This window comes from Ipomoea nil, unplaced genomic scaffold (assembly GCF_001879475.1).
Source record: "Ipomoea nil cultivar Tokyo-kokei standard unplaced genomic scaffold, Asagao_1.1 scaffold3069, whole genome shotgun sequence".
In the NCBI taxonomy this organism is placed as follows: domain Eukaryota; kingdom Viridiplantae; phylum Streptophyta; class Magnoliopsida; order Solanales; family Convolvulaceae; genus Ipomoea; species Ipomoea nil.
In genome coordinates, this window is record NW_017619497.1 from 1,211,799 (window position 1) to 1,235,370 (window position 23,572).

At 37.3% G+C, this 23,572-nt stretch overlaps 2 protein-coding genes and 2 long non-coding RNA genes across 4 annotated transcripts; 3 read left to right on the forward strand and 1 right to left on the reverse strand.

Annotated features, from left to right (window-relative positions):
* The first annotated feature begins 1,775 nt into the window (after positions 1-1,775).
* LOC109165292 lies at positions 1,776-14,086 on the forward strand. The gene is made up of 3 exons (XR_002051522.1): positions 1,776-1,790; positions 4,402-4,409; positions 13,880-14,086. It is a non-coding gene; the product is annotated as an uncharacterized LOC109165292 (long non-coding RNA).
* On the forward strand, positions 2,123-3,882 carry LOC109165288 (60S ribosomal protein L7a-1). Its single transcript, XM_019313979.1, has 6 exons — positions 2,123-2,171; positions 2,271-2,523; positions 2,893-3,062; positions 3,162-3,290; positions 3,368-3,460; positions 3,553-3,882. The coding sequence occupies exons 1-6, from the start codon at positions 2,169-2,171 to the stop codon at positions 3,682-3,684; spliced, it is 780 nt and encodes a 259-aa protein (XP_019169524.1). The 5' UTR covers positions 2,123-2,168; the 3' UTR covers positions 3,685-3,882.
* LOC109165291 lies at positions 13,295-13,547 on the reverse strand. The gene is made up of 2 exons (XR_002051521.1): positions 13,468-13,547; positions 13,295-13,379 (listed from the first exon to the last, which is right to left on the reverse strand). It is a non-coding gene; the product is annotated as an uncharacterized LOC109165291 (long non-coding RNA).
* A 4,375-nt stretch (positions 14,087-18,461) lies between the features above and the next one.
* On the forward strand, positions 18,462-23,550 carry LOC109165290 (ABC transporter G family member 18-like). The gene is made up of 4 exons (XM_019313981.1): positions 18,462-19,192; positions 20,357-20,536; positions 20,617-20,885; positions 21,916-23,550. Exons 1-4 carry the CDS (start codon positions 18,818-18,820, stop codon positions 23,450-23,452), a joined length of 2,361 nt encoding a protein of 786 aa, XP_019169526.1. The 5' UTR covers positions 18,462-18,817; the 3' UTR covers positions 23,453-23,550.
* Positions 23,551-23,572: the final 22 nt, after the last annotated feature.

The window sequence follows — 23,572 nt, forward strand, 5'->3', positions numbered from 1 at the left end:
CAAGTAGCATTCTAATTTTCAAAATGGTACATATATTGTCTCTCTCGTACCGTACGAGAGGAAAATTAACGGGCAACATTTACACTACGGGAGGGACAATATATGTACCGTTTTGAAAATTGAGGGGAAACATTTGCACCACTAATAATTTAGTAGTGACGACATTGATAATTGTCATATTATGGAGGGACACAAACTCATTTTAATCTATTAAAATATTTAACTTAATAATTCTTTTAAAAAATTCATTCTTCCAAAAGGAAGAACCCCAACCCTGGCCCGACAGAGCATTTGGGAGGATGTAAATCATGGTGACTCAATTAGGCTAGACCGGTGCTCACTACAGAGATTGCTCCCACACTGCCGCTGGTGAGACTCGACCCCTGGTCATTCTTCCAAAGTTTCACCTCTATGACCAGTTGAGCTACCCATGCGGACTCTTTTAAAAAATTCATGTCTATACATTATATAATTGAGTAAATTTCAATTTTGGTCCTGTGACTATTGAGATTTTGTTAATTGCAATCCACGACTTTTAAAACTGTTAATTTAGTACCTTAACTATTTAATTTTTATCAATTTTGGTCACTCCGACCAAATTGTCGGCCAAATCTCACCGAAAATTTTTAATTAACCAATTAATATTTAATTTAAGGACAATTTCGTCTTTTAACCATCATCCCATCCATCTTTGCCAGCACTCCATCGTCAACCTCCCACCTCCTCCATTCCCGGCGACCTCCATCGCAGTTCCAGCCCCACCATCCATGTCAACTATGGTTTGAGTAGATCCTTCATCTCCTATCTTGAGCCTCGTCGGCGACCAACGGAGAAACGACGACAACGACAAAGAATGGGAATAATGAGAACATATATTTTCGGTGGTGGCGGTGGATTCTTTCCCCCAAACGGAAATAATGAGAACATATATTTCCGATGACTGCAATTGGCAAAGATGATTTCTACAGTCCTCCTTCGATTTCTGAATTGATTTAAAAATTGAATAGTTAATGTACTAAATTAATAATTTTAAAAGTCGTGGATTGCAATTAACAAAACCCCAATAGTCACAGGACCAAAATTGAAATTTACTCCAATATAATTTATACTTTTTAAATTAAAAAATTTTATTTTTATTTCATATTTGTATAACTATTAAATACCAAGGACTTTGTGGTCTAGTGGTACCAAGTTGCTTTCCAATATGGGAGGTTGTGGGTTCGCGTGATGCGGTATTAAAAATCTTTGTGCTTCACTAGATTGAGAAAGTAATTATGAATAGAAACTGCATTGTAACAGAGTAGTTCTCAAAAAAAATATAATTATTAAATTGTAATTTCTTTATGCATTTATAAAACTAAAATTTATATTTTATAAATTATAAACTTACAATTTTAAAGTCACTATAAAAAATAGATAGTTATGCCGTGGAACCGTGTCCACCTTGCAAGGTGAATACGAATCTATGTTCATAATTATTGAACTCTATATTCATAATTATAAAACTCTATGTTCATAATTTTTGAATTTCATATTCACAATTATTGAATTCTATATTCATAATTACAGAATTCTATGTTCATAATCACTGAACTCTATGTTCATAATTATAAAACTCTATGTTCATAATTTTTTAACTTCATTTTTCACAATTATTGAACTCTATATTCACAATTATAGAACTCTGTGTGCATACTTATAGAACTATATGTTCATAACTCTATGTTCATAATTATAGAACTTTATGTTTATAATTTTTGAACTCTATATTCACAATTATGAATAGTTTTGTAACTGCTTTGAAGCCTTGTGCCTAAATTTTCAACACCAACAGGGGTTGGGGTTGCCCGGGGATCATAATATTTAATAATTTAATAAATTATGTACCGACAATTAATATGTTATGTACATTTAATTTATTTATTCGTTAACCGAAGGCAGACAAACAATCAAAACATCATTTTAGAGCAGTGTTGTATGGTGTAATTTGCGGTAAATATCATAAACATATTATTTTAGGGCAGGTCTTATAGGCCCAAAATTTCAAAAGCAAGTCCAGTATGGATGGGCCCAAGTTAAATCAGAGTCCAGTGGTATTCACTATATAAGGTCTTCTTCTTCATTGATGAGGGTCAGTGAGTTAGGGTTTTCGCCGATAGGAAGTGAAAATGGTATACATCTTTTCTCTTACTGATTTGCCTTGCCTTTGCCTGCGTTGTGCAGTTAACTAAATTTTTCATGTCTTTTTCTGTTATTGATACGATACGAAGGCTCCGAAGAAAGGTGTAAAGCTTCCGGCCGCGGCGGCAAAGAAGAAGCCGGAGAAGGTGGTGAACCCGCTTTTTGAGAAGCGGCCAAAGCAATTTGGAATCGGAGGTGCATTGCCGCCCAAGAAGGATCTTACAAGGTTCGTCAAATGGCCGCAAGTTGTTCGCATCCAGAGGAAGAGGAGGATCCTCAAGCAGCGCTTGAAGGTCCCGCCAGCACTCAACCAGTTTTCCAAGACCCTTGATAAGAACTTAGGTTGGTCTGCTATCTCCTTTATCTTTTTCATTTGATTATATATTTCCCTGTTAGAATAATTGTTTGTTACTGCTGTGGAAAAATTGGAATTTTGGATCCCTATTATGTTGATGCTTTAATAATACAAATTCAACCAGGTTCTGTTGATTATTATATCTTTGATGCCTTTCAATTCATCTTTTGAAGTTAAGTTTATATAATTCCTTTGTTGAATAGGGGATTGGTTATTTGACTAGTGTGTATGGAAAAAACCTGCCTTCTGGTTTTATATGTTTTGTCAAAATAGATATTAGAATGGTTACAAATATTGTTAATGAATTTGAATGTTAAGTGCTAAGTGTGGGTATGATTCTGTTTCTTAATTTGCAGCAACGAATCTCTTCAAGATGCTTCTCAAGTACAGGCCTGAGGATAAGGCTGCTAAGAAGGAGCGCCTTTTGAAAAGGGCCCAGGCTGAAAGTGAGGGAAAGACTCCTGAACTAAAGAAGCCTATTGTTGTTAAGTATGGGCTCAAGCATGTCACTTACCTCATTGAGCAGGTTTAGTCATTGATTCAATAAAAATTCTCTGTGCTGTGTTTGTGTTTTTCAAGCCATTTGGAAATATTATTTATTTGATAATGATTCATTCTTTTCCAGAATAAAGCCCAATTGGTGGTTATTGCTCATGATGTAGACCCGATTGAGCTCGTTGTCTGGCTCCCGGCTTTGTGCAGGAAGATGGAAATTCCCTACTGCATTGTGAAGGGAAAAGCAAGATTGGGTTCCGTGAGTATTAAACATAAACATTTAAGTCTTCATTTATATCCTTTTGTGCTGATGCTTTTATTTTACTCTACTTTCAGATTGTCCACAAGAAGACTGCATCAGTTTTGTGCTTGACCTCAGTGAAGAATGAGGATAAGTTGGAGTTTTCTAAGATTTTGGAGGCTATTAAGGTGAGCAGAGTTGAATTTTATATATCTACTTGTAAAGCATTGCAACCTTTCAATGCTTCCCCTTTACTTGAATAACCAATCTGTTGTTTCAGGCCAACTTCAATGACAAATATGAAGAGAATCGCAAAAAGTGGGGAGGTGGAATCATGGGTTCTAAATCCCAAGCTAGGACAAAGGCCAAGGAAAGGCTTCTTCAAAAGGAGGCAGCGCAGAGGATGTCTTAAGGATATTTGTTATCCATGTTTTTGGACAGACCAAAGTAGACTGATCTTGTGTTGTGAGCAGAGTTTATTTTTTTTACTTGTATTTGCTTTTGACAAAAAACTTAATGTGTCGTTTTACTTGTATTTGCTTTTGACAAAAAACTTAAAATGTGTCGTTTTCCTGCATACAATATAGTCATTGCATTTGCTTTGATGTTTTCTGCTGGAATTCTTTGCAATCATTTCACTCTAAGTAACGTTACAGACCAAAAAAAAAAAGTCTACAGTTCCCCCACCGGACCAAGCACCTGACCTCTTACCGACCAACCAATATAATGCAACATTGTACTCCCATTGCCAAAGTCTTAAATTTCTTTTTGGACTCATTCTGGAATCGCCAGGCAAAAATGTGATACTATTATTAAGAAATGAATATGAATGGTTTACGTTAATGATCAAGAATGCTACTTTTGTGCCCACACGATAGCTTAATTGGTTATGGGTGGTAGATTATATATTGTGAGCAATGCGGACATTAAGTATTGGTCTTCCCACCTAATGAATCAATTGTTGAATCTCCCTACCTTCCATTATTCAGTCAGGGCGGGGGGAGGGGGGAGTGTGATTGAGTGAGGGCCTTGAAAGGTGGAGAGAATTTTGTCTTTTGTAGGCAAGAATGCTACTATACTTTTCAATTTCCTTGGAGATTTTGTTTGTGGTATTGTTGTTTAATACAAGGTGGCAATGTTAGCCCACTGTATGGTCCAAATACACTTAAAAAAAAATTATACTCTTGAAATTTCCTTGTGTTCAATTGTTATTTTTGATTCAGGTCAACTTCAATGACAAATATGATGAAAATCGCAAAAATTGGGGTGGTGGTATCATGGGCTCGAAATCTCAAGTGAGGACAAAGGCCAAAGAAAGACTTCTTGCGATGGAGGCTGCTCAGAGGATGTCTTAATTTGTATTGTCATTTCAAACATGTTTCTTTCTCTGGTGACGAAATGCATTAAATTTTGGTTGTCTTCTGAATTTTTATAGGGTTTTTTAGCCTTTGCATTTTTTAGTTGTTATTTACTACAATAGTACTTAACTGTGAAATTCCTTTACTATTTGACACTTTGATCTCTGCAGTGTTAATCCTAGCCTTCACTTGTTCAATCTCGAACATAGCTAATAGAACCCCTGATTTTGTAGCTTCACCCACCTTTTTAAACTGTTGTGTCTATGAACATGGCCTCTGAAGCTCCCTCGTGACGTCCAGGGCCTCACGAGAATCGCCATTACAACCTTCCACCAGCTCTAGATTTCGCTTCGTTCCTTGATGAAATTTGAAGCTAGCCTTTTCTTGGTCTTCTTGAACAAGATCCCCTCTTTCTCTATTATTATATCATATTAAAGCATCAGCTTGTAGTGTTTTTCCCTCCATCGCAAACGTAACCCTAGTTGCTCACCTTTTGCAATGGTGAGCTACTGCGCTTTCTCCTTGCTTACGTATCCCCCGGTTTCTTTCATCTGATTGCTCTGCAACTAATCATTTTTGTATTTGTTTTTTTTCTTTAATGTGAAGGCTCCGAAGAAGGGTGTGGAACACCCCTTCTAAGAATTGTTTGTTTTTACTTTTGTGCCCACACGGTTATGGGTGGTAGATTATATATTGTGAGCAATACGGACACTAAGCATTGGTCTTCCCACCTAATGAATCAATTGTTGAATCTCCCTACCTTCCATTATTCAGATTATTCAGTCAGGCTGGAGGGGGGAGTGTGATTGTGTGAGGGCCTTGAAAGGTGGAGAGAATTTTGTCTTTTGTAGACAAGAATGCTACTATACTTTTGTGTGTTGATTTTCAATTTTCTTGGAGATTTTGTTTGTGGTATTGTTGTTTAATACAAGGTGGCAATGTTAGCCCACTGTATGGTCCAAAAGATTTGAACTTGATGTCTGGCTTTCATGTAATCTGTGGCATTCAGTATATGTAAAAGAGATGTTGCTAATTTCATTTTATGGATTCTAATCTTATGTTAAACAACTGTGAAGTGACTAGGAAATGTCTTGTTTGTTCATTGGCCTGTAGCCCTGTATAGGTTACTGTAATCTTGTTTTTGGTGTCCTTAAAATGTTTGTGTATGGATTAGATTCATATATAGCAAAAGTTGCATGTAGTTTGTTTGTTGGTCTCAATGTCATTGCTTTGTTTGATTTCTTCGTTCTACATTTCCAGGATAAAACTAGGTTATCTACGAGGTTGACATAGCAAAGGTGGAGGAGCAAGTTGTGAAGTTGGAAAGGGATTTGGTTGTTAAAGAAAGGGAAACACTTGTTGTCCTAAAAGAACTCGAAAGTGCAAGACTACCATGGAAGAACTGAAAGTAAAGCTGTATAAGGCATCTGAGCTCGGTGCTTCACTCGATGTTGATTCAGAAGCTAAGCGCGCAGATGCTGTTGCAGAAGTGGCAACGAAGGAAAGAAACGGTGATCTTGTGGGAGGTGATAGGTGTGGTTTGAATCTGTTAGAGATTTATATAGTAATGGAGATTAATATTTCAGATGGACTACCATGAAAGCTTAAATAATATTTGGAGTTGTGGAGTTATAAATATTATTTTGGTTTGGTAGAAAGTAAGTTGGGAAATATGAATGTTGCGTACAAATCATTGTGCACAAATCGTTATTCAAACGATGGATTCGGTTGTATCAAATTCATTAATTTAACGAATCGAAAGATTCGGGTTTAACGAGTTGATGGCATGCATTTTGTTTATTTCGTTGGGTTACACGAATCAATGCTTTCGTGCTTAACGTTTTGAATGTTGGAAATGATTTCGTGTGAAGCGAGCTTTATATTATAACCTTTCACGAAAATGGTTTGCTCCTTTCGGCCACATGAAACTAACGAAAGTAGTTTCATTTGCTCCTTTCGGCAACATGAAACTAAGGAAATTAGTTTCATTTCCAAAGCCACGAAATTAGTTTCATTTCCAAAGCCACGAAAGTATTTTCATTTCCAAAGTCTTTTGGCTTGTGTGTAGTGCATGCATGTATGTTTAATATATATTGTTTATTTATTTTGCATGTTAACATGCAATGTTTTAATAAATATATAATATATATTTTACTTTTTTTTTTTTTTTTTTTTTTTTTTTTTTTTTTTTTTTAAGCAGTGCATGAACCCATGAAGGTCAATTTCATATGAATATATGTAATATTCAATTATATATTTCCCATGATTAATATATCAGTTAAGATATATCTTTTTGGAAGTTGAAGTTTTAAACTTCTGTAACTTCCATGTAACCTCTCCTAACTGTTAAAATATTTTATATAAATATGTTGAGGGCATCTGAAACATACAGAAGGAAAATCAACAGGCAATTGTTAGAGAAAAATCAACAGGCAATTGATGGAGGCAATCAATTTGCAGGAAACCAAGATATTTCACAGTTCTACAGGAAATTCTCAAACAGAGCAACTTGAGAATTTCATTCATCTTCTTGTATCCCATAAGATTAAATCTTGAACCTTGTTGCTTTTATAGAGGGAGATTTAAAGCTTATAGGAAAGTGATTACACGCATGAAGATATCAAATGATCCAGTTTTTGTTCCCTGTTGTATTCTGTATTATTGTTGTATCTCAAATGTATTACAGTATACAAGCATCTTTTTCCAACAATCTATAAGCTTTAAATTTTCTAAATCTGTGATCATGGTCTTGTCTTGAAAGTTTTGAAGACAAGATATCAGGTGTGAAAGAACAGTTTCCAATCACGGAAATATTTTGGAATGAGAATTTCGAATTTGGTGGTAAGGATGACAGAAATCACTTTCTATTATACAAGAAGGCTTTTCCTGCGATTTTTGCATGTTATTCATGGCATGCTGTGTACATGTTGAACATGTGGATTAAATGCATGTTGTGCAGTTTTTGTTTTCATCTTCACTTAAAAATCATGGGGCATCAAGTGATGCCAAGATGATTAGTGAGATATGTAAAATGATTTTATTTAAATAAATCATTTTGTTAGCCATGATTTAATTGGCATGAGAAGATGTGTACTTTCCTAGAGTGGGTGTGTGGTTTTAGCGCATCAAAGGCCGGAAGATATGGATTATCAAGGCAGATACAAGTTACAGGATGAGATCAGTACATTACCTTCTTTATATTTGTCTCGGCCTCGGCAGGTACGTAAGTTTTATTTTACTTACTAGTTAAGTTCTGGTTTCTGTCTAGAAGGTATGCATACGATTCTTTTGAGTTTTTGCATAGCCTGCCAGTACAAGGATATGTTTATGCATGTATATAAATATTTTTATATTGAGACTCTGTCTCGGTTGCATGCATAATATACAAGATTCATGTATAATATGTTGGATCTTGGTATGCTGTATATTGTCAAATTTGGTGTAGTTTGGTGTTGTAAATTTCTGGTATCATTTGCATGGATAAAGAGTTGCATAATGATAAGATGAAATTATTTTATTTTTTCATGCATGAAATATTGGTATTTTAGCACACAGATGTTTTTATCCTTGTGAAAGTTTTTGAAATATTATGTTATTAATATTTCTAATAAAGACAGAAAGCCTAGGAAATATTCTGTTATATTTCTTATAAAGGCATACAGAAACTTTTATGCATGAAGTATGCATAATGAATTTCATAAAAATTTATGAATGTATTTAACACAAAGTTTCTCATTTTGAGAATGTGTTAAAATTCTGAAAGCCAAAAAGTTTACTAGCTAGTTTATCTAGTATGGCTGGCAATTAGCAGTGAAAAGAAAGTTTAAATTTAAATCATGGATTGAGATTTTAAGTTGGTATGATTCTTAAGTTTAGAAGAAACATGAAAAGTTAAAAGTTTAAAATCAAAATGGTTTATTCTCCAAAGTTGATGTTCTCTGAATGGAGGAGGTTTATTCTCCAAAGTTGATGATGTCTCAAATGGAGGAGGTTGAATTTTTATTTTAAGAAGTCTTCACTGCTAATAAGTTCAACATGATGATTGAAATTCTTGGTTGTAGAATTTGCAGGATATAAATATTTATTGACTAGGAACTTATTAAGTGAGTTCCGGTATAATCAATTGAATATTTTATTTCACCATTTCTTTAATAGAATATTAAAATTCTATCATCATGTTCAGTTGGCTAAGTGGATGGGATCGAAAGGAATTTTGATATACTTGAATAAAACCATTAAGTATGATTTAGTATATTTAATAGAAATTTCCATCCTGAAAAGATATTCTAATGCCAGTTGAATTTCTAATCATGAAACTTGTTCCTCAATTAGTAGAAGGATATTTCTGCTTGGAGGAGGTGTTGTTTTATGGATTTCTAAAGGCAAAGTTGCTTTTTCAACTACGGCATCTGAATTTCTTGTGTTGGCTTTGACATACAAGAAGTTGATTGGCTAAGGAATTTGATTATTTAGATTCCGGTTTGGCCAAAACCGATGTCACCAGTTTTAGTACATTGTGACAGCGCTACTACACTGGCCAAAGCATATAACAATAAGTTATAATGGCAAGTTAAGACACATAGACATGAGATATAGCTATGTGCGGGAGCTCCTAAGTTATGGTGTTGTAGCATTGGACTTTGTACGGTCCCGGTTTTAACGGATCCGTTTGCAAGAGTCCTTGCAAGGGACATGATTCATCGGAAGGGATACAGAAAGCCTAAATTAAAATTGCAAGTGAAGGAAAGCTCAACTCACGTCTAAGTTATTACGTTAGACCTTGAGTTCAATGTAGATGAGTACTTCATTTTGTGATTTGCAAGCATCAAAAGTTTAATTAAAATTGTATCCAAAGAAAAGGTGATGCTTGGTTCTGCATTGTTGTAGGGATGAGTTTTTACTCTTAACTAATCTTTTGAAAAAATGCAAGATGCAGTGTATGAAATAAAAGATTAGCCTCTGTGAGCATGAAGTGTGGCCGCTTCAAACAAGTTTAGGTTTTACTTGGTACGTGCTCATTAATGGATACGGACACATGGCCTTAATAGTGTCAAGTTACAGTAAGTTGTAACGACTGTAAAACTTGTGTGTGTTATATCTACGTTTCTTCAAAGAGACTGCGTGATTCAAGGTTCGTCCATCACTGCAATCCGAATTAATGTAACGCATATAATACTATGTGAAAGTTCAATCTGTAAGACACTTTCATTTATGCATGAGTTTTGAATCTATCTTGGTACAGTATTAATTTTTACTATATAAATGGAGGAGGAATGTTAGAGATTTATATAGTAATGGAGATTAATATTTCAGATGGACTACCATGAAAGCTTAAATAATATTTGAAGTTGTGGAGTTATAAATATTATTTTAGTTTGGTAGAAAGTAAGTTGGGAAATATGAATGTTGCGTACAAATCATTGTGCACAAATCATTATTCAAACGATGGATTCAGTTGTATCAAATTCGTTAATTTAACGAATCGAAAGATTCGAATTTAACGAGTTGATGGCATGCATTTTGTTTATTTCGTTGGGTTACACGAATCAATGCTTTCGTGCTTAACGTTTTGAATGTTGGAAATGATTTCGTGTGAAGCGAGCTTTATATTATAACCTTTCACGAAAATGGTTTGCTCCTTTCGGCCACATGAAACTAACGAAAGTAGTTTCATTTGCTCCTTTCGGCAACATGAAACTAAGGAAATTAGTTTCATTTCCAAAGCCACGAAATTAGTTTCATTTCCAAAGCCACGAAAGTATTTTCATTTCCAAAGTCTTTTGGCTTGTGTGTAGTGCATGCATGTATGTTTAATATATATTGTTTATTTATTTTGCATGTTAACATGCCATGTTTTAATAAATATATAATATATATTTTACTTTGTTTTTTTTTTTTTTTTTTTTTTTTTTTTGTAAGCAGTGCATGAACCCACGAAGGTCAATTTCATATGAATATATGTAATATTCAATTATATATTTTCCATGATTAATATATCAGTTAAGATATATCTTTTTGGAAGTTGAAGTTTTAAACTTCTATAACTTCCATGTAACCTCTCCTAACTGTTAAAATATTTTATATAAATATGTTGAGGGCATCTGAAACATTCAGAAGGAAAATCAACAGGCAATTGTTAGAGAAAAATCAACAGGCAATTGATGGAGGCAATCAATTTGCAGGAAACCAAGATATTTCACAGTTCTACAGTTCTACAGGAAATTCTCAAACAGAGCAACTTGAGTATTTCATTCATCTTCTTGTATCCCATAAGATTAAATCTCTACAGGAAATTCTCAAACAGAGCAATTTGAGAATTTCATTCATCTTCTTGTATCCCATAAGATTAAATCTTGAACCTTGTTGCTTTTATAGAGGGAGATTTAAAGCTTATAGGAAAGTGATTATACGCCTGAAGATATCAAATGATCCAGTTTTTGTTCCCTGTTGTATTCTGTATTATTGTTGTATCTCAAATGTATTACAGTATACAAGCTAAGCATCTTTTTCCAACAGAATCTGTGTCCATCGTCGGCCCCTGGTCTCATATTGTTGGAGTTGAAACAAGCGAAATTTAATTTAAGCAAGACTACGCGTGATCTTGTGGACATTCGAGCCACAGTTGGATCATACAACACGAAAATAGAGAAAGAGAGGATCTTGTTCAAGAAGACGAAGAAAATGCTAGCTTCAAATTTCATCAAAGGAACGAAGCGAAATCTGGCGCTGGTGCAAGGTTGTAATGGTGATGTGTATTATATTTGCAAACAAATAATTTTCGAAGTACGAGTTATCGATCCACAGGGAAGTGGTTGTATTAAGCACTAGTTACTAATCTATTCATTAGAGTTAATCCTAACAATTATTTAGATTGAGTTGCATAAAATAAATAAAATAAAATAATGATTTAGAGTAATGGAAACAATAGAGAGAGACTGAGATTCTTGGGATTCAAGTGTTTATTCCCCTAGTGCCTAACCTAATGTAATATTAAATCTGGGTTCATACGAGTGTGAGGATGCAAAGTGGTATAGAGCTACTCTCGTAGTCACTAACACGGGTGAATATCCACTCTCGTGCGATAATCACCCAATAAAACAAGATCATGCATCATAAATTCCTAACTACTACCATCTCTCGAACTGGCAATAATCAAAAATTAAATCTCCCTAATAAATTACACTTTGTCAAGGTGCAACAATTATGTGCAATTGTGTGTGCCCTAATTTATGCCTAACTCTCTTTCAGACATGAATATGGCTATGAAGCAAGTAATTCAGGCCCTAAACTACTAGCAACAAGAATGATAAACACAATTGCAACACAAGTATTAAACCCAAATAATAATATATTAAAGAATCTGAGAGCTCAGGCACATAAGTTCATAAACACTTTTTACCCAAGAATCTCTAAAGAATTTAGCCAAGCATGGCTAAATTATACATAGCATATATAAATAAAGAATTACAAAATCATCAAAAGGAGTACAATAATAAACCAAACGATTCTCTCGAATCTCCCTAATCTTCTTCTTGCTTCCCAAGATAACTTGTGGCTCTTGATTTCTCTCTTTCTTGTCTCCAAAGATCTCCGAATGAATATTAGGGTTGAGGAAGGTAGGATTTTATAGCTGAAAGCCCAGAACCAATTCTGATTGAAATAAAAATTCTGTGCAAAATTGGACTGAAATTGTATTTGGACCGAATTTAGAATATAATTTCTAAATTATAATTTGCCGCCTTCCAATTTGATTAGGAATATAAATGTTGTATTGGTTTGCATGGAAGTCAGCGCAATGATTGAGAAATAATGTCTTTTTGATTAGGAATTAAATTTCCTTTCTTTCTTTTTTTTTTTTTTTTTTTTTTTTTTTAGCATTCAAAAAAAATTTCCTTTCTTTCTTGTCCCAAATTCCCTTTCTTTAATTAGGCGTAACAACGCCCTTTGTATTTCGCTGCGTCTTTCTGGACGCGTCGAGACTTGATGGTATCAACTGAAATCTTTATTGGAAAATTTCGACGCGTCAAGTCTTTTGGACTCCAATTTTGTCCATTTTGACTCCAAACTCGCCTTAGAACTTCCCTTGCTCATAGAATTGACCTACAATGGTAAAAAAAAACACTAACAAACAATGTAAAACATTCAAAACAAGTGTGGACCATAATTAAATAATAAAATAAAGGATTATGCAATTACATCACCAAAATTATGAACTTAAGCCTAACAAATATAATTAAATCAATACTAAAGATGAGCACAAATGTGATAACATCAAATGGCGATTCTCGTGGGGCCCTGGACGTCACGAGGGAGCTTCAGAGGCCATGTTCGGAGACACAACAGTTTAAAAAGGTTGGTGAAACTACAAAATCAAGGGTTCTATTAGCTATTTTCGAGATTGAACAAGCGAAGGCTAGGATCAAGACTGCAGAGATTAAAATGTCAAATAGTAAAAGCATTTCATTGTTAAGTACTACTGTAGTAAATAACAACTAAAAAATCCAAAGGCTAAAAAACCCTATCAAAATTCAGAAGACAACAAAAATTTAATGCATTTCGTCACCAGAGAAAGAAACATGTTTGAAATTTGTCTATAATGAGTAAATGGCAATACAAACTAAGACATCCTCTGAGCATCCCCCGTCGCAAGAAGCCTTTCTTTGGCCTTTGTCCTCACTTGAGATTTCGAGCCCATGATACCACCACCCCAATTTTTGCAGTTTTCATCATATTTGTCATTGAAGTTGACCTGAATCAACAAAATAACAATTGAACACAAGGAAATTTCAAGAGAATAATTTTTTTTTAGTGTATTTACAAAATTTAAAATTTCATACCTTGATGGCCTCCAAGATCTTGGAGAACTCCAATTTGTCCTCATTCTTGAGTGGAAACTACCGTGAGTGGAAACCTTCTTAAAACTTAAAATGAACAAAACCAGTGCAACCAAAGTGAACAATCACTCTGAAAGTACGAAAATAGGTACTGACAACAAGCTAGACTGACTATCCTCAAAATTCATCCAAATTCACATAACTAGCAAACACAGAGCTGCAATAATATCCTATACTGAACTTATATGCCAATATTTCACGAACAAATTAAATATATATATTCCCATATGCATAAAACATAAACAAATTAAAAGAGAGGCAATAATCATATCTGATCAAATATCTACAAGTTCATAAAATGTCATTCTCGACAGGTAATAATGGAGATCGGTGGCAAAGCAAGCAAATGACCAAGGTTTTTATCAAGGGTCTTGGAGAACTGATTGAGGGAAGGTGGAACCTTCAAGCGCTGATTGAGGATCCGTCTCTTCCTCTGGATACGGACAACCTGAGGCCATATCACGAACCTTGTATGATCCTTCTTGGGTGGCAATGCTCCGCCGATGCCGAATTGCTTTGGCTGCTTCTCGAACAACGGGTTCACGACCTTCTCTGACTTTTTCTTGGAAGTGGTGCTTCACACTCAAAGGACTAGTGACATGCAATCCGGAACTTCTCAACAGATTGACAAGTATCACAGTCCACATAATCATAGCAAATTAGAAACCCTAATCAAAGTATCAGAAATTCACACTCAAAGGACTAGTGACATACAATCTAGAATTTCTCAACAGATTGACAAGTATCACAGTTCACATAATCATAGAAAATTAGAAACCCTAATCAAAGTATCAGAAATTCACACTCAAAGGACTAGTGACATGCAATCTGGAACTTCTCAACAGATTGACAAGTATCACAGTCCACATAATAATAGCAAATTAGAAACCCTAATCAATAAGACAATAATCTATAACAAAAATGTAAATAGGGTTTAGCAATTACTTCGTTTCTCACAAGTAATCCCTCGAGAACAAAGGGTTTCGATTCTAACGTTCCACAGTTCCACTAGTGACCGGACTAGGGCTTCTACCACTCCACTAGACTAGCCGACTACTCCGACTAGGGCTTCCACCAGAATACACCAGAGTACCAGACTACAGCTCTGAGTGTCTAAGAGACTGAGAGAATCAGACTATCAGAGATTCAGAGAAGTGAGAACTCAGAGAGTAAGACTCAAAGACTAGAGCGAAAGAGAGAATCAGAAATGAGAGAACTCAAAGACCAGAGCGAAAGAGAGAACGAGAGAATTCTCTAGAAGCCTAGAATTCTCAAATGAAATGAGGGCTCGGCTGCGCTGAACAAACATTCAATATATATATAACAACCACACGACGTCGTATTACATAGGGTAAAAAAACCCTAGCGTTATTTTGGATATTCGGACGGGTTCGGGTGGCATTTATTGCCCCCAACCTGAACCCTCTTATCCGCCAATAAACGCAGCAATGGGTCGGATACGGTCCACGCCACGACTTCATTCGTCGGGTTTCGGATCGGGCGGGCGGGTCGGTTTTTTCGAATATTGCACACCCCTATTGGTGCAATAGTTCTTCGTGAATCTAAAAACCTATGTTCAAATGATCCCATAGAAAGAAAATTGCGCACTACATTCAATGCCAAAGAAAGGAAAGCTGAAAGGAGGGCCGACGAACGTGTAATATCTGCCAATGATAAAAAGGGTTGATGAAGACAGTGACGACGAGGAATTTGAAAGCAAAACCAAAGCATTTTCCAAGAAGAGACCTGCAGTTCTCCCCTCTCCTCTCATAGCCAGCCCCTCACCGTCTTCGTCATCGTCTTCTTCCGAGAAATCATCTCCAAATAATTATGCAAATCACTGGCACCGTTTTTTTCATGCACGCAATGAGTTGTTGACTGAACCGCCTTCCATCCATCAAACCTCAACTGGTTTTGCTTCATCCGATTGCGGCGCGTTCACACAAGCGCTCTGCTTCCCTACCATTTCTACTGCTTCTGATCAAACCACGGTTGTAAATTCTCCAAACCTTTTGCTCACCGAACTGATGGGCTTCGTCGCTGTCGTTTCGCCTCCAAGTACTTGTGGCGGAGTGACGGGTCCTGCAAAATCAACGTGAAGCGGCGTTTGGTGATGACGCAGTGTTCATTCATTATTCTTCCGGCCAGCCCATCCAGCTGTAACTTCTAGAGGGATAGGGGGCGAGGAAATTACGTATGTACCATTGTCTTAACGCCTATCTAACTTACAGTTAACGGAATGACTAATAGTGGAACAAATTTAATAGTCAATAGTTTATTTTATCCAAATTAAAAGACGAGGACCAATTGTGAAAAATCATAATAGTCGGAGGAGCATTGCTGAAATTAACTCTTTTAGTTATCATAATAAAAATTAAAATTATTTTATTCATTTAGTAAAATCAATAATAAAGTAATTAAGAAAAGTACTCTCCGTCTTTATACTACACGTGATATTGGCGTGGCTCAATCATATCACAGAATTGAATCATGTATAAACAACATTGCAATGTGATTGAACCGCACCAACATCTCGAGTTTGTAAAATGTAACACAAAAATACTTGCCTGCAGGTGATGTGTTTGTCATTTTGATGCTCATTTCTGTTATGATACTCACTATCTATATATGCATTAACCCACTATTTATATATGCATCCCACTTTGGTTTTCTTGTTCCCAAATCCCAATGCCCAATGAGACCATATATATTATCATTTTCACTTTTTTTTAATAGTCCAAATATCTCGACTTGATCGGACTAATTTCTAGATCTTATATATGAATCCGTTTCCAAGGTTCATGAAAAGGAAATTTGAGTTTGTGCTTTAAAATTTAATACCAAACTATACACATCCGCGTACAAAGAATTTAACCCAGCCCTAATCCAACTTTGAGAGCCAATCTCCAAATGATCCGTGGCTGGAATTGTTAATTACCAATATGTTTAGGACTTTTTAGGTCTTTTTTAAAAAATAAAAAAATTACTTGATTGAATAAGTAATTAAGTGACATTATTAAGGGCTTTGTGGTTCACTGGTATCAAGTTACTCTCTTATATAGGAGGTGGTGGATTTGGACCTCGGTGGAGGTGATTATGGTAACATTTGATGTAATTGTTTGTATATGTGAGTATCTCATTTTCTTTATAATAAAAAATAAATAAAAATTAAGTGACATTAGAACCATTGGTCTAGAAGCTTGTTTTGTATTATTACTAATATAATATAATGTTAATTGCTAAACATATTGGACAAAGCTTATTCTATTAAATTGTTTTAATTTGGTTATGAATTAAGTATACATTTGTAAAGATTTTTGAGAGATTTTTTATTGCTTTTGAGTGCACGACTATTATGATATTTTAATTTTAATTTTAGTTTTTGACTTATAAATTTGTACTTTTACGGGACATTTGCTGGATGGAATTACAATTCCATCCCACCTAATTCTCACATAATTTCAAGACAAGCCAATTCTTTCGTTTGGTTGAAGGGAATTGCAATTCCGCGGAATTAAAATTTTCTTATTTTTATGGAATTAGAATCTCATGTCCCCATTGGTATTTCAATTCCATGGATTTTAAGAAGAAAAAAAAAAAGTAACTTTGAGACAAAATTACCCCTCTCTATTTTCAACCTAAAATTGATGTTTGACATTTCTCTTTTGATTATAGCGTGTCTTCTTCTTCTACTCTTAACACACAACATCAATCAGTAGGCCAACCTCAATTAAATATGTTTTCTTGAAACTCCCTTATCTATTTTATTGCTTTTATTATGCAATTCTAACGTTAATTTAGACATCGTTTTACATAAATTTTCTATAGTTGCAAAAATCGCGCCTAGGCGCTAGGCCGCCACCGTGAGGAAATGGCTGTTAGCTGTTAGCTGATTGTGTTAATTAGAAGGTATAACTAGTTGATAACATTAGCTATTGTAGAAAAGTGTTTGGTAAATTAACTGATAGCTGATAGCTGTTTGGTATAATTTATTTTCTCAAAAAGCTAATTGAAAAAGCTGCTAGGAGTAGCTTTTTAAATTTTAACATTTTGAAGTTGCAAAAAACTAATTAACCAAATACTTATATTGATATTTTAACTAAATCAAACAATTAATAGTGGTTAAATAAGCCAAAATTATATTCACCCACCAAACAGGATTGAGAAATTATGAATTGGAGTTTGGACGCATTAAAGAATGTTTGGGAAGTTTTGCTCCTTAAAAGCAGTCAAAATAGTTGACTCCAGTAACTTAGTTTGTTACCCAAAAAAAAAAAAACATACTAGAAGGATCAAATTTGTAAAAAAAAAAATAAAAAAAAAATGCAAGTTGTAACTTAATTAAAGTGAAATTTTTTTAAAAAAAGTCTAGGACCAAAACTTTAAAATTAAGAGAAGCAATTGTGTAGCCAAAAGTTTTAAATTTTCTATTTAGAATTTGGGGTTAGAGATTTAATAGCTCATTTTCTATAGGATGATGGCACCGTTGTTACCATTTCAAATGGGTGTTCGACGCATGGGTTCATAATTAATTTCTCAAAGTAATTTAAAACACGCTTTCACTAAGGCTCGAACCCACACTTTCTCACATAAGGGAGCAATTAATGCCACTAGACCACAATGTTCTGGACAATTATGAACAACGTATAGTTATTTATTAACGGTTAAACCATAACCTTTGCCAATTTAAACACAATCTAAAAATTCACTTTTTACGTAAGTGTTTGACAATGATTGTTGAGCATGTAGTTATTAATGTGCAATTCAATTATCAGCTTAAACTTTTGAGATAGAACACATGCTTCAATTATGACAAATATGAAAATGGGTTGTCAATTCAAGCATAGGATAAAACCAATATTCCAAGTCTTGTCAAAGAGAAGAGTTATAACAATGCTCCAGAAATGAGAATCCAGATCTTTTGTTTTTATTGCCATTTGATTCCTTCATGAGATCAGAAAAGTATATAAATTAAAATTACTTTAGCAATTACATTGTTTGACCTGACTTAAGTTGTTAATAAACACAGGAATTATGTCTTTATGCCTTAAGAAACATCACTACTTTCCGGACTAATCAAAGCAAATCAGCGACAAGACCAAAGTACATAACATTTAGGAAGAAAACACAGCTTTCTGGCGGCCTGCCATCTCTTTTTTGTTGTTTTTTTCCTCAACTCCAAACCCAAATCTCTCAATTTAATCATCATCAAATCCCCTTTTGTCCACCCTCATTTATAAACATGCAAAGTAGTCAGTGCAGATTTGGGTGAGGGGAAAAGGGATCAAGAAAAATGGCCAGGTTCAAGCGTGCAGCAGATAACAGGAACCTGGAGATCAACATCATGGACACAGACAAAGCTGCAAAGATTAATGGAAAGAATAATAATAATGTCGGGGCAAGGCAGCGATGGCGAAAGCTGATTCCGGGGCATGGCCTGGAGTTCAACAACCTGTCTTACAGTGTGATGAAGAAGCAGAAGAAGGATGGTGTGTGGATCAACAAGGAGGCTTATCTGCTTCACGATATCTCCGGGCAGGCCATCAGAGGTGAAGTTATGGCCATCATGGGGCCTAGTGGTGCCGGGAAGTCCACATTTCTTGATGCCTTGGCTGGCCGGATCGCCCGTGGAAGTCTTGAAGGATCTGTCAGGATTAATGGCAAACCAGTCAGTATTTCTATCTGTTTTCTTTATCTTCTTGTTTGTTCGACCGAGGCTAGTAAGGGTCAAGTCTAGCACCATGTGACTAGGGAGACTATTGGGCGGAGATCGAATCGGTTAAGGGCCAAGTCCAGTACCATGTGGCTAGCGAGATTGTTGGCGGAGGTCGGTGAAAGGCCAAGTCCAGCACCTTGTGGCTAGCGGGATTGTTGGCGAAGGCCGATGAAGGGCCAAGTCCAGCACTATGTGACTATTGGGCGGGGCCGGTGAAGAAGGGCCAAGTCCAGCACCATGTGGCTAGGAAGATTATTGGGCGAAGCCGGTGAAGAAGGGCCAAGTCCAGCACCATGTGGCTAGGGAGATTATTGGCGGAGGTCGGTGAAGGACCAAGTCCAACACCATGTGGCTAGGGAGACTATTGGGCGGAGGCCGGTGAAGGGCCAAGTCCACACCATAGGGCTAGGGAGACTATTGGGCGGAGACCGGTGAAGGACCAAGTCCAGCACCATGTAGCTAGGGAGACTATTGGGCGGAGGTCGGCGAAGGGCCAAGTCCAGCACCATGTGGCTAGGGAGACTATTAGGTGGAGACCGGTGAAGGGCCTAGTCCAGCACCATGTGGCTAGCGAGACTATCAGGCAGAGGCCGGTGAAGGGGCCAAAGTCTAGCACCAGGTGGCTAGCGGATTGTTGGCGGAAGTTAGTGAAGGGCCAAGTTTAACATCATGTGGCTAGCGGATTGTTGGCGGAGGCCAGTGAAGGGTCAAGTTTAACATCATGTGGCTAGCGGATTGTTGGCGGAGGTCAGTGAAGGGCCAAGTCTAACATCATGTGACTAGCGGATTGTTGGCGAAGGCCAGTGAAGGGCCAAGTCCAGCACCATGTGGCTAGCGGGATTGTTGGCAGAGGCCGGTAAAAGGTCAAGTCTAGTACCATGTGGCTAGGGGATTGTTGGACGGGAGCCGATGGGAGAAATTGTTGGGTGAAAATTGATGAAATGCCAAATCTAGCACCCTGCCTTTGAAAAATATGATTGCTGTCTTTACACCTAAACTTGATCCTAACAATGTTGAGCATAAAATAATCTATTAACTTAATCTTTTAGTTGAAACAGAACACTTTATCAGCTAAGCCATTGCCCTTTTCTTACTACCGTTGATGCACAAAATCAGGTCACAACAAGCTATATGAAGATGATATCTTCATATGTGATGCAAGATGACCAGCTTTTCCCCATGCTGACAGTCTTTGAGACCTTCATGTTTGCTGCAGAAGTGAGGCTCCCACCTTCAATTCCCCGAGATGAGAAGAAGAAGAGAGTGAACGAGCTCCTCGATCAACTAGGCCTAACGGTATACATACTACGATTATATTCCCCTCGTCCTTTATCATATAATATATAAAACATAAATGTGCAGTCCCGTATCTACAGAGTGCCGCACATACTTACATCGGGGATGAAGGGAGGAGAGGTGTATCGGGTGGAGAGCGACGAAGGGTGTCCATAGGAATTGACATTATCCACAAACCTTCACTTCTGTTTCTTGATGAGCCAACTTCAGGCCTTGACTCCACCAGTGCTTACAGTGTTGTTGAAAAGGTTAAAGACATTGCTAAGAGTGGCAGTATAGTCCTAATGACCATTCACCAGCCCTCTTTCAGAATCCAGGTTCTCCTCGATCGGATCACGGTTCTTGCTAGGTAATTAACAAATTACAATTCAAGAATTATCATCAACATTCCAATCCTAGCTTCAACACTTACCATGTTGGGGGAAACCCCATGTCAAACTGCCAAGTTAGTCAAACAGTTGATGATTTGGTAACCACAATGTTACAAAACTTGACTTCCAGCGATAACGGCTTATTGATTTTTTTTTTTTTTTTTTGAGTATGTTGGCTATGGACAACCTAAGAGCATTTACATTAGTAGATAATATGGGGAGATTGCAGTATTAATTCACCCCACCCAAGATAATAGCTAATGTGGGGGAGAATTATTTGAGAAATAATTCTTCTGCAAATGAAGGAAGATTTCAGAAATGGTGGGACCCACGCGTGGCTGTCACCATAGCGCCTGACGGGCGCGTGCAGTGCACGCGCCCGTCAGGCGCGCCCTTTTTAAAATTTAATTTTCCTTATTTTTTTTTCCTTTTTTTCTCTCCCCTCCCATCTTCTCTTTCCTAATCACTCTTACATTATCCCCCTATTCTCCCCAACAAATGTGGATGCTCTAAGTTTGTTTACCTCCTTGTGGTATGGTTTATTGCTGGTTAGGGTCAACTATGGACAATCTAGACAAGTTACCTCCTTGTTATCATTTGCTGGCTAGGATCGCGAAGCGAGGTTTATGTGCCCCGTAGTTCTTTGCTGGTTAGGGTCTAACTATTGACAATCTAGACTAGCTTACCTGGCCTCCTTGTGATCATTAGTTGGTTAGGGTCACAAGACGCTATTTATGCGCCTGCACTTCCTTGTGGTGTGGTGCTTTGCTGGTTAAGGTCGGTTATGGACAATTTAGACTAATTTACCTCCTTGTGAATTGTGATCATTTGCTGACTAGGATCACAAGGCAAAATTTATTTGCACCTTCTTGTGGTGTGGTTCTTTGTTGACTAGGATTAGCTATGGACAACTTACGACTAGTTTACCTCCTTATGGTCTAAATAAGGTAACACCGAGGTAACATTATATTGTTGATCAAACTCATTGACACCTGATTTTGATGGCAGGGGAAGACTGGTGTATTCCGGGAGTCCAAATGATTTAAGTGGTTTCCTGAGTGGGTTTGGAAGGCCAGTTCCAGATGGGGAAAACGGATTGGAATATCTCCTAGATGTGATCAAAGAGTACGATGAATCAACCGTGGGGCTTGATCCTCTTGTCCACTATCAATTCGACGGCGTTAAGCCCAATCAGGTCTCCATGAACACCGTCCCCAAAACACCCAGAACCATTAAAACCCCCCGCAATCACCCCCCCAAGGCCCCCTGGATCAAACCCATCAGCTTCATCAGCAGCCAGTTCTCCATCGGAAACTCCGCCGCAGATTATGAAGAAGACGACGACGAAGAATTCCACAACTCCCTGGAACGCAAAACTGCCCACACCCCAATGCAGAGCGGAGTTTACAACCCGCGCTTAGCTTCCCATTTCTACAAAGATTTTTCCGCTTGGGTCTACAATGGTGTCAAGGGAACCCCTCGCCGGAAACCCACATGGACTCCGGCAAGAACCCCTGGAATTTCCGGTTTCACAAGCCAACAATACCCCAAAACGCCGGTGCCGATTTTCAGCCCTGAACCACCGTCATTCTCCTCCTATGCGCCTTCTTCATTTGAAATTGAAGAAGTATTGGATGAGCCGGAAAACAGGAACAAATTTGCGAATCCATGGCTCCGGGAAGTTGCAGTTTTATGCTGGCGAACCACTCTAAACGTGATCAGAACCCCAGAGCTTTTCCTCTCCAGGGAAATAGTCTTAACAGTAATGGCTCTGGTTCTCTCCTCGCTCTTCAAGAACCTCCACCATTTCAATTTCCTGACCATAAACCGCCTCCTAAACTTCTACATCTTCACCATCTGCCTCGTCTTCTTCTCCTCCAACGACGCCGTCCCGACCTTCATCCAAGAACGCTTCATCTTCATCCGAGAGACCTCCCACAACGCCTACCGAGCTTCTTCTTATGTAATTTCCTCCCTCATCGTCTACCTCCCGTTCTTCGCAATCCAGGGATTCACATTCGCCGTTATTACAAAATTCATCCTTCACCTCAACAGCAGCCTCGTCAACTTCTGGCTCATCCTCTACGCCTCGCTCATCACCACCAACGCCTACGTCATGCTCGTGAGCTCCATGGTTCCCAGCTACATCACCGGCTACGCCGTCGTGATCGCCACCACGGCGCTCTTCTTCCTCACCTGCGGGTTTTTCTTGAAGAGGACCCAGATCCCTCCCGCCTGGGAATGGCTCCATTACATCTCGGCGATCAAGTACCCGTTCGAGGCGCTGTTGATCAACGAATTTAGGGATGCTAAGGAGTGTTACACGGGCCAAATCTCGGAGCTCTCGCCTGGGCCTTTGGGGGATGTGAAGCGGAGTTCTACGGCGTGTGGAGCGGGGTTGGAGGGGAGAGATGTTCTTAACTCCATGGATATTCGTGGAGGGAGTATCTGGATTGATATCGCCATCTTGCTGGCCTGGGGAGTTCTTTATCGTTTCCTGTTCTATTTGGTTCTCAGATTCTACTCCAAGAATGAGAGGAAATGAGGATTTTTTAGATTTTTTTGGAATTTAAAACTTTCATAAAAGCTATTCATTCCTGATTGTAATGAATATAATGTATGCTTTTAATTTGCCTCTCATAATTATGACTCATAATTTGAGTTG